Source organism: Glycine soja, chromosome 7, assembly GCF_004193775.1.
Source record: "Glycine soja cultivar W05 chromosome 7, ASM419377v2, whole genome shotgun sequence".
Lineage (NCBI taxonomy): Eukaryota > Viridiplantae > Streptophyta > Magnoliopsida > Fabales > Fabaceae > Glycine > Glycine soja.
In genome coordinates this window covers 20,566,842-20,579,154 of record NC_041008.1, presented here as the reverse complement: position 1 = coordinate 20,579,154, position 12,313 = coordinate 20,566,842, and the positions used below count along the sequence as shown (strand labels likewise).

Genomic DNA, 12,313 nt, shown 5'->3' with positions numbered 1-12,313 from the left:
CATGGTATTTGCCGTACAAATGTGTGTCGTCAACTTGTATGATTGGCTTACAATACTTGAAAGCCTCTTTACATTGACCAAAAGTCCAAAACACTCTATGAAACTAACGGTGTTCGCGACTAACCGTATTCCCAACGATAAAATCGTCATGTAGTATTTGAAAATATAATTCAGGAGAATGATTTTGCATGTGTGCTAGCCAAGACGAAAGTTTCGCATATGACTCTTCTCAATCGCCATATTCAATAGCAATGGCTTTTTGTTTCGCCAACCAAGCTTTTTTGTACGACACCTTGTAGGCAAATTCACTGTTAATCCTCTCTTGAATCAAAGAAACTTTTATTGATGGATCTTCTCTAATCATACATGTCAATAAAATAACAAAATTTAAATGACAATTAACGCAAAAGTAGCATAATATGAACATAAAATACATACCTACTACACACGTGGCAATTAAATCTGAATCAAGCTTCTCGTGATCTTGTGTCATGGTCATATTGAGACATGTGTGTGGTCCACCCCATTGTGTGACTTTCTATGAATCAATTTTTTTAGATAAAATTGCCCTCATATAGAAAGGGCAAGGATACTCTGTGCTTTTATTCAAGCAACAAACGACATACGTGTTCGATTTACTTTCAACAACTTTGAAACTTTGATGCACCTTCATAACATATTGTTTGACTGCATTTTTTACCACATCTTTACTATCAAAATCCATGCCCAACATTAAAACTCGATGGTATCTCCAAACCGCAAATGTCCTCCTCATCAGGATGACTCCAGTTGATATTGTTATAACGCAAAACATCATTCCAAAATGGATTTTGAATTCCTTCTACACCTAATAGTTAAAAAAAATTCAGGTCAATCTCACAATCATACTTATTTACCATTAAATATAATTGTCATAAAATGATAAATGTATTCAGTTATTTTTTTATTTAATAAATTATACCTTCTGCTGGGTGAACAATTCTTACTGGTTGAATCATGTCGGTGACTTCATCGTCTGTATCAGATATACCGTAAACACTATCATCTTTGTCTAAAGACTCTTCAACGTATGAGTTAGACACAAGATAATCATCATCTTCATCACCATGTAAATTGCTCACATTTCTTGGCGGTTGCGCCTTATTATTAGATAAATTATTTCCACATGATGTAAGAGAATTTGCAGAATGAAACATAGAACCATCAACCACATCTTTTTCTATGTACAATTCTAGAACTGACATTTGATCTTGTTGTTGAAAACTTTCGAGCATGGTTTCAACATCTTTGTCATCACAAATTTGCAAAGCAACATATTTTCCAGAAACTAAAAATCTACAACTAATAGCAGAAATAATTTTATTAGTTTCTAACTTTACCTTATCTCCAATTTTTTTTCAAAGCATTGAAACTAATTTCACGTTTAATCTGAATCGCTTTTTTACTGCCTTCAAATATTACACCATCATTCTCTTCATATACCCTTCCATTGAAATACAACACTGTTATAACCGAATTCATGATATACCTACAAAAATAATATTTTAAATAATTATTCATAATAATAATAAATTCAAAATAAAAAATATAATCACAAAAAACCTCTTTACTTAAACTTCAAATAAAAAACAACATTGTAACAAAAAATTAATTACTTCAAATAAATATCATGCCACAAACTTAAAAAACTTGTACGCTCACAAAGTAAAAATTTTAAAGGCACGTCAAACCATTAACGAAGTTGCTATTATAGATAATTAATCTTAAAAATAATAACTTCAAAATAAATAATTCTAATTCAAAAAATACTACACTCAAACGGAAAAATTAAACATTAAAAATACCACACTTCATATTAAAAATTTATTCTAACAAAAAATTAATCATATGATGTACAAACTTAAAAAACTTTAACGCTTTCAAAGTAAAAAATTTAAAGGCCGAACGAAACCTTCCAAAGTATACATTTTAAAGGCAAAACAATTCATTACTAACTTCCTATTATAAATAATTAATGCTAACATTAATAACTCCAAAAAAAAATATTTAATTACAAAAAATACTCGAAACTCAAATTTTATTTCAGACTAAAAATAATTACTTAAAATAAATTAAAACAATGTCATAGAAATTAATAAATAAAAATGATGTCTGTCGAAACTTCAAATTTATTCCGAACTCAAAATAATTATTTCAACTAAATAAAAACGATCCCTCATAAATTAATAAATAAAAATGATGCAACAAAACAGAAATTACTCATTAAGACAAACTTTAAAAACATTTAGAAGACTTACAAATATTTATAGAGGTACCAACATAAAAGCATTCACAGACTCAACAATTTTTTTTTAGAGGCACAAACCATGAAGCATACAGGAAAGCATATTCTATACTCAAAATAATTATTTCAAATTGTCGCAACATGCCCTTTTGCGGGCGAGCGAGGCGAGGCTCACGGGTGCACTTTCCAAAGGAGGAAAAGATGCGTGGAGTCGCCACCAACGTTTATTTGTGGAAAACGTCGGGAAAATCGAAGGAAACTGGTCAAAATAAAAATTCTAAGTTCGGGAGTTGTATTTACGTTTGAGGAAGGTATTAGCACCTCTCACGTTTGTCTCAAAGGACAACAGCCTATTTTTTAGAATTGTAGAAATTGTATTACCTTAACTTTTATTTCTTTTTATTTTTTGAGGTCGACAAAAGCGGGGCTTTTGCTCCTACGTACCCTCCTTTGGAGAGGAAATCAGACCTACGTAGTTCTTTCTTAAGAGTGAATCAAGCGATTCTTTTTACTTGAATTTGTGATCATTTTTAAGGCGTTGGACCTTAAAAATGATCCTTTTTACTTGGTAAGAAATTGAAATGATAAACTTTCAAACCCTATTTTTTGTGGACGAGCTTGACTAGGCGAGTTGATTTTAGCCTTAGTTTCACTTTAGTTATTAGTCAATCCAATTAAGAATGAGAAATCCCAAAGAGAAAACGTCCGATTGATTTTTTCGCTTCATTTGACTAAAAGATATTTTTTATTATTATATTATTATTTTACCTCTTTTTTTATTTCCAACGTGGTTACGACACGACCGAATGGTCGGAATTCATTTTAACCGAAATTAACGGATGATACAATTCAAATGATCGGTGGAAATTTATTTTATTTTTAGATTAGACGAGAAATGACTTAAATAAATGACTGAAGCACGTCAAAAGGGGGTATAGAAAGCGAATGAAAACGAGAATAAAAATACATGAAACAAAATGTGGACCACCACGGGTACATAGAATGAATTGAAAAGCTCGGTTTGGGGTACTTACCAGTTGAAGACTGAAGAAAACGAAGAACGAACGATGAATGTTGAAGAACGGTCGAGAATCTTCGCGTAATTACTCACGGAAACGTTACGAAAGCGCCTCGGCTTGGATTTTCTTCACGGAAACAATTTTCCTCAGCAATTTCGAGAGAATAAGAAGTGCCAAGAAGGTTGAACCCCTTCTCTCTTCACTCCTCCCCCTATTTATAGCAAAATAGGGGAGGAGCTTGCCACCCAGCTCGCCCAGGAGAGCAAGGTTGCTTTCTCCAGAAGCAACAGCCTTCTGGAGGAAGAATCTAGAAGGCCCAAGTGGGCCTGATTGCTATTTGTACCCCCTTTTTTACTAAATGCACCCCTTTACCTTTTTTGGTAATTCTTTTTCTGTAACGTTACGAAACTTTACGAATTTCGTAACGATACTTATTTTCCTTCCGCAAGGTTACGAATCCTTACGGATTATGTATTTACTCTTTTTTAGCTTTCGAAGAAGTTACGAAAACTCACGGATTGCGAAAAACACCTCCTTTCAATTTCCGTCACATTACGGAATTTTCACGGATCGCGTAAGCCTGCTTCCTTTTGATTTTCGGCACGTCTCGGGACTTCACATATTGTGCAACAAAGGGTGCCAAGTATCTCGAAACGGCCAATCAAACGTTGTATATCATCAAATAATAATCCCCGAACGAAATTAGGGTATGACACAAATAAATAAAAACAATCCCACATATATTAATAAATAAAAATGATAGAGAAATTAATGATTAACAGAAATTTAAAAACACTTACAACACTAAAAAAATTTTAGAGGCACCAACACAAAACCATTCACAGACTCGGAATTTTTTAGACCCACGAACACAAAGCATTCACAGGCTCAACAATTTTCTTTAGAGGCACAAACCATGGAGGATAAAGCATCACATGAATTTTCAATTTAAAGGCACAGCAAACATACTTCAAATAAATAAAAACGATACTACATAAATTAATAAATAAATTAATACAACATAAAAGAGAAATTACTGGAGAGAAATTTAAAAACACTTAGAAGACTGAGAAATTCTTTACAGACACCAAGAGCATTCACACAGGTTCAGCCGTTTTTATAAGGCACAAAGCATTCCATAGATTTTCTATTTAAAAGCACAACAGCCACATATCGCCAATACAAGTGGCGATTTAGGCTCCACACAAATCGCCATCCCTGGTTGCGACACCAGCATAGCCTGTGACCCCCTAGCCTGCACCCTCTGCACAAAGCATGTGTCATCTACACGCCAAAGACAAATCGCCAGGCATAGTGGCGACAAAGGGGTGCCAAATCGCCAGCCCCCCTGGCGGATCCCGTGCAGGCTTGTCTCGCCATGCATGCTGGCGATATGCATGCATGGATGGCTGGTTTCACATGCAAAACAGACCCATGATGAAAAATCTTTAGAGACAACCCCATTCTGAGAAATAGTTTCTAAAAAGACCCCATTTAGGGCAATTTGCCAAATCATTGCAATAAACTTCAAGGGGCCTTGGTATAGGAGAAAATTTTTAGTTTCCTTGAAACTTTTAGTTGTATGAAACTAGCCTCTTCTTCCTGTAGACCTAACCCCATTAGTTCCCATGTTTAGTTTGATTGTTTAAAAAATATACTAAATTGTAATTTTGATCTTCATATAATTTTTAATTTATGATTTTTGTTTCTTCACTGACATGGAACTTATATGACAAGGAGTTAAATAAAGTAAAAAATAAAAAAGATCTTGATAATAGTTGAACTCATGATTATTTATTTAAAAATAAGAATAAAACATCAAAACACTTGTTTTCATTAGTTAATTTTATAAACACTATTTTTTATGAATCATTAGTCAAGAGTTATTCATTATTTTTGAATTATCAAAATTTATAAATTAAAAAATATTTCATATTTAATTTTAGATGTATTTATTTTTATTATAAAATTTTATTTTAATATAAATTAGTAAATTATTCTATATAAAAGTTTGTTCTTATTTTATTATAATATATTGATTATATCAGAAAAATGATTTTATGTAATTTATACATATTATGTAAATTTAAAAGAATATTTAAATAATCTAAAAAAATGAAATATTTATTACGTATTATAATTAAAATAAAAATTTGTATTATTTATATATAAAAATAAATTTTATAAATTACATAAAATGATTTACATATTAATTTATGTAATTTTCTTTATTTATATAATTGATATTAAAAAACTTATTTACTAAATAATTTTTTATAGTTAAAACAAAAATATTAACACTAAGTTTTCTAAAAAAATAAATATTAAATTTTTATTGATTTATATAATTAGAATAAAAATAATTTGCATATTAAAATAAATTTATTTAGTTTTGGAATTTACGTATTGATTGAAGTAATTATATTGATTTATGTAATTTGAGTAAAATAATTTGTTTATTAAAATTAATTTACAAAATAATTTATGTAAATAATTTATATATTAATTTATGAAAATTAATTATAAAATGATATAAAATAAAATTAAAAATATTATATTAAATACTTTTATAATTTATAAAAAATTTAATTCAAAAAAATTAATAATTCTTAATTAATGATTCGTACAAAACAGTATTTATAAAATTAATTAAAAAATAAAACAAGTATCTCAATAATTTATTATTTTATTTTTGAATATAAAATCATAAGTTCCACTCTTATCAAGATTGAGAACCAAAATCATAGAACTAAAATTATAATTTAACCTAAAAAATAATATGCTCATAAAATAATGTTTCCTACAATATTTATAATCAAACAAATTTATTCATTCATAATTTACAGAATTCATGATTCACATGAAAGTATTTTCCTTATACGAACACGCCAGTTTATTTTGGAAAAAATAGACTACCAATTTTACAATATTAGTTTTGCAAATGAACAGAATTGAATTGAGGTAATGACATGTAGCCTCACATTACAAATTTCTTAAATTCTCTGTCCAAATATTACTCGTACATTGTTTTCAACCATATTACTCGTACATTGTTTTCAACCAATTAAACAAACCCGAATTGAATTGAGGTAATGACATGTAGCCTCACATTACAAATTTCTTAAATTCTCTGTCCAAATATTACTCGTACATTATTTTCAACCATATTACTCGTACATTGTTTTCAACCAATTAAACAAACCCGAAATTCCAGTACCAACTAGAAAGCACATGTTAAATGTGGTCAAGCTTTCCAGGGGAAAGCTGAGCGGCAAACTGTTGAAGAAATTATGGCACAACACTGCTGCAATCCATGGCTTCCATCAAAGGTTCAATGAATTATCTAGGGAGGCTGTTTTGAGGAAAGTTGCGTAATGGATTCTTCCTCAGTAGCTCTGTTTCCCTGAAAGGAACAATTATACAGATAGGTGTCAATTCATGAGGACCCCTTTTCAGAAATTGTCACGTGAATCAGATTAATTAATTACCTTTTCAGTTCCTTGTCGTCCTCTTGCCTAATCTTCAAATTTGACGACTTGCAACCCTCTGCTTTCTTACTCTGTGAACTGTTACAACATGTAAGTAGTTCAGGACTATAATCTACAAAAGAAATCCAACCATAGACCAGAAGCACATAAACCTTCATTCCATAGCATCCTACCGAGTCATTCTTAACATTATTCTTTTCGAACAAGAAAAGGTTAAACTTTTCTCTTGCAAGGTAAAATGTGTTCAAGTCCCTTAAGTTTTAGTCAAAATTGATTTTAGTCCCTACATTATAAAGATAATGTCCTTGTAATTTTTGAAATGATAACTCAAGGGACAACCTGTGTAGTCTAAAAATTCGTAGGAATAAAATTTCAGGATTAAAATGATACATTTTTAAAATGTAAGGACTTAAAAACCAATTTTGATCAAATCTCGTTTCCAATGGTAGCTCCAAAGGACAAGTTGTGCACTCTAAAAATTGATAGGAATAAAAATTCCAGGATTGATTCTCCCCCCAACCGATGAAAAATCCAGGATTGATTTTAGTTCTTATATTTTAAAATCACTTTTTTAAAACTACTAAAACCAATCTTGATGGAATCTCATTTCCCGTAATAACTCAAAAGGACAAGTTGTGTACTCTAAAATATTGATAGGAATAAAATATTTCAGGATTACATAGATATGAAAAATTATAAGAATGATATATTTTTCACCCCATTTTTAAGGAAAACTAAGTTTGAAAGAACAAAATTGAGTTGGTTGCCATTTCGGAAACATCTTTATGTAAACCTGACAGCCAAAAACTGACAAGGGAAAGTGATTCCACTTACTCTTGACATTCTTCATCAACAAACACTGGGATAAAGGCACTTGCAGTAGCCCCTCCAGTTCTAGTCCCAGGTCGCTGTGGAATCTGAAATCATTCCGTAACTTGGGCATTAAATGAATATAGAACACACATACCAAAAGAAAGTACAGTTTGGTAATATGTTATATTATGATTTATGAACAATCATGAAAAGGCAAGCAAAAAAGATGTGAAAATTAGCACCTTATAGGACTTCCACTTGCCAGGAATTGCATTGTTTTCCTTATTTCTGTCAGCTCGAGCTCCAAGTGTGTGCCAAGAGTGCGACAGGTCTGGCTTATGAGGATCAGTATCACCAGTGTCAGCTGAATCTTTATAAATGGAAAGTGGAGCTGCTCGGGTCCTACATGAAGAGAGAACAATATGATGGACATTCATCAAGAATTCTGAATAAAAAATTTTCATAGGAGATGCGAAACCCTTCACATTCAAAATGACTAAGGAGCAAAGTTGCATGAGTTTGGAGTTAACAATTCATATACTTCTCTACAATACAATACTGTGTAGTGTGCAATTTGAAAAATAAGCATTTTATGATAATAAAAAAATATTAAATAAAGGAAATGAAAGGAAGAACCACCACATAGCCAACTCCAACTAATAAAGCCAATAAACAACCCTATTACCTATCATTCTCAGTAGATGGATGGACAGGGTGCAATTTGAAAAATAAGTATTTTACAATGCAAAAATACAAGAACAAAAGGAAATGAAAGGAAGAACCACCAGATAACCAACTCCAACAACTAAAAAAGCCAAAGAAACAACCCTATTACCTATCATTCTTAGCACAAGGATCACGGTTCGAGTTCAAAATGGACAGCGGTGCACCTGCAACCACAGGGAAGATGTTCAGAATTCGTATTCAGGAATTTGAGGCAACAGATATTGCACAAAATAAAGGACTCACGATTTTCTCCCTTGGCAAGAACAGTTCCAAAGCTACGCGTGGGTGCCAGTTTTTCTACTGCATCCTAGACAGCAGAAGAATAGTAGATAGATCAATAGATCATACTATAATTATAACAGTTTCAAAGAGGTACTCAATTGGAACACCACATACATCTATAGCTATAGGCCTTGCCATTGAGCGTGCAAAAAATTGTCTATAAGCAGCCTTCAATTTATCAACCGGTTGAGCATTCCTGCAAAAATGCACCAATCAAATGAGGAATATCATTTGCAAGTTTGCAACACATGAAGGTCATAATGAAAAGTACAACATCAAAGTAGTACATGATAGCATACCACCAGAATATGATTATGAACACACACACAAACACTTTTGAACCACACTCCAAAACCAAATCCAAGCCAAGGTAACAAAATGGAGGGGAAATGTAGCAGCATTTCCAAATTTGTTTGAAATGAAATTACATGAAAAGCACTTTGGAGTAGCCAATCGGAGAAAATGGAGTTATTCAACTGTTCTTATATTATATTATATTTTATATATATATATATATATATATATATATATAATATAAGAACTAACATAAATCACACAAGAAAAGATTTCCTTCTCACAGGCTCCGAGAGATTAGGGTCACTACCTAGATATGCCAAGCTCCATCATCTGATTGGCAGCTTTAAACTTGTTCTTAGATTCCAAATGCAAAGCATATGAAATGTAGAAAATGGAATGAGTTTTTCCAATTCCATTTGCATCCAGAAAAGCATAGATGACGTCTGCATCAAAGCAATTATCTGCCTGCAACATTGCTTAAACTGTCACAAATAATTGAAGTAACCACATTATAATGCATTCAAGAGTGTGATAAAGGATACCGACATATTCAAGCCACACTTTGAGGTAGCGAAGATCATCCTTATAGAGCTCTGAGTGCCAAAAGGCACGCACACACTGCTCATAAATCACCACCAGCCCCGAGCTGTCTCCGCCAGGAGGAAACGCCTCCTGAACCCACTTGATACACCTTCAACATCAATAAAGTTAATTTAGATAAATAAATAGTAAAACAGTAAGCTCTTAGTTGCTTAATGACTAAACAATAACAGAGCACATGTCACATATCATACGAAAAAATATATCATATGTAAAACACGTCAAATGAAACATTCTTAATACTATTTTATTTTATGTTTGCATTTGATTATGAGAAAATGGGGGAAAATAACTTTAAAAAACGAAATTTCAAAATCTCCTGGGTTGAAATTTCCAAATATTTTCTCCTCTTATTTTCTCTCGATACAAACAAATAGATTGTTGATGTATATACTTATTATTAGAACATTAAAAAACTTCAGAAAAACATCTTTCTCATCTCTTTAGTCACTGTTCTCAAACTAATGCAAAAATTGCTCAGTAGATCATATTAGTTACGGGATGGTAAAAATTATGTCCAAGGTTCGAAACGCCAACTTTTGTTAAATTTAAGTGATTTGACCTATTCAACACATATTTTTAGGGTTTGCCTAGGGCAATTTATTTATGACATGTGGGAAGATTAAATATTTTGTGTATAATGGGGAAAATGAGATTTCAACCTAAAATTGCATACAAACTACCCAAAGAAAAGTGAATATTGGGGATGGAAAGAGATATATTTATACTCACTGTATCCAGGGAAGAAGAGGGTCATCACCTTGGTATTCTTCGATGGCTTCAATCAGCTTCCTGTTTCAGGGAAACACAGAAATGAGACAAAATCACAAAAGAGATTAATTAATTAATTAATAGTTATTTTTTATCGATAAATATTAGTTGTTAGTTTTTGTCTGAGTGAGACAGATTCGAACACGCGGCCTCTCCCTCCATGAAGAGTGGGAATAAAAACGAACCTTCGTTGTTCCATGAGGGATTTCTTGAGTTCGTTATCGGTGTGGGAGTTGAGGGCGTGGTTCAAGAGGTTGACGTTGCGGCCTCTCTTGAGCGGCCTCACGTTCTCCTTGAAGGTCTCCCACTCGTTCCCGTTCCTTATCTTCGACGCCAGAAACTCCGTCTCTGGGTCTATTGTCGTTATCTTCTCGATCTCGGTCTCCGCCATTGTTGCTGCTGCAGTGAAAATAGTGTGCTCTCCGTTCTACGAAAGAAAGAAAGAGAAAAAGAAAGGACGAATCTGAGGGTAAGTGGGAGCGGTATCGGGTTTTGTGATTCAAATTTTCAAAATTTAATTGTTATTTTATTTCATTTTGTAGGGTAAGCCAACTAGCCGTTACATCTCATTTCATTTTTTTAATTCAATTTTTCATACATAAAAAATAGATTATTTTATCTGTGTTGACTTAAGTGACAAGAAAGAGCCGAGAGGAATGATGTATGTGGCAATAAGATGACCTGATAAATTAGAATGATGTAACACTTTGTTTGGGAAGGAGATTGATAACACATAATAGGGTGGAACATAGAAAATTTTCAGATAATTATTTGACATAAAAATTAAATTTTTAGACAATAATATGAAAATAATTTATTATGAAAAGCATATTTAATTCAATCTGAAAAAATATTTTTTTAGTTAATAAATGATAAGGAGGAGTTTTATCAAAATAAATAATTTAATTTTGGATAACATGATAAATGATATTTTTATTATTTTATTAAAAATAAAAAATGATAATAGTAAATTTAAGTTTTGTTTAAAAGCAAATTTTATAAGTCAATAAGAAAAAAATGTTTCTCAAACACTTTTATTTGATCAAATAAATTTGTAAACTTGTCAAAAAAATAAAAATTAATTAAAATAACTTGATGAACATATATGTAATTTACTTTTATATAGACTTAAGAAATTTTATCCTATTTATTTTTTTAAGATAATTCTTCCTTCAAAATAAGAAATACTTTAAATTAATAAAACATTTTTTATTGGTATGAATAAAAAAAATACTATTTGAAATTTACAATAACTCACTATCAATTTATCATGTCTAACCAACTGAGTTAGATTAATAAGATATTATTAAAAGTGAAATTAAAGAGTTAAGATATATACATTTAATATTTTTGGACAAAGCTAGAAGAGAACCAATGGTAGGATATATATTTTGGGTCCAGAGAATAGTGAAGAAAATGTGAGGGAAGGCATATGTTGCATGTGTGCATTGATAATAGACAACAAAATATTAATTTATATGATTTAAATAAGTTTTCATACTTAGAAAATAGCTCATTTTCATATTAGTACCTAACATTCATTTTTTTTTCAACCAAGTACCTGAAAAAAAATTTATGTTTCAATTTACTACATGTCATTAGTCTCTTTTCCTTAAGTGATGACATGACAGGCGAAGTGTCATGTCATTACACCCAAGGTTATCAAAATTGAGAGTCTACTCAAACTTGTGAGAGCTCCGTAAACTCGGCTAGTAAGAGTTTACTTCGTAAAAAAAATACCTATGAATAATAAGTAAATATATTCAAAATGCACCATTTTGCAAACAAATGACAATAAGTTCATAGTTCATATTATTAGTCTATTACAAAACATAAGTTCTCAAAATTAGATTGTCCAATTTGATTACGGGTAAAGGAAGGGAGCATGTCCAAGTTGGTTAAAATGGTTTTGCAGCCTCTTCCAGCATCTTCTTTGTTGGATCAAGTGACCTCGGAATAATTAAGAAGGGGGGAATTGAATTAATTATTAATGAACCTTTACTAATTAAAAAACTTATCCTTCTTAATGTTAC

General features: G+C 31.3%; 1 protein-coding gene across 1 annotated transcript; it reads right to left on the bottom strand.

The window, feature by feature from the left end:
- Window positions 1-6,254: 6,254 nt before the first annotated feature.
- LOC114419157 (mitotic spindle checkpoint protein BUBR1-like) lies at window positions 6,255-10,773 on the bottom strand. The gene is made up of 11 exons (XM_028384804.1): window positions 10,466-10,773; window positions 10,242-10,301; window positions 9,456-9,600; window positions 9,217-9,374; window positions 8,727-8,808; window positions 8,574-8,637; window positions 8,440-8,494; window positions 7,847-8,006; window positions 7,626-7,708; window positions 6,792-6,869; window positions 6,255-6,706 (listed from the first exon to the last, which is right to left on the bottom strand). The coding sequence occupies exons 1-11, from the start codon at window positions 10,669-10,671 to the stop codon at window positions 6,643-6,645; spliced, it is 1,155 nt and encodes a 384-aa protein (XP_028240605.1). The 5' UTR covers window positions 10,672-10,773; the 3' UTR covers window positions 6,255-6,642.
- Window positions 10,774-12,313: the final 1,540 nt, after the last annotated feature.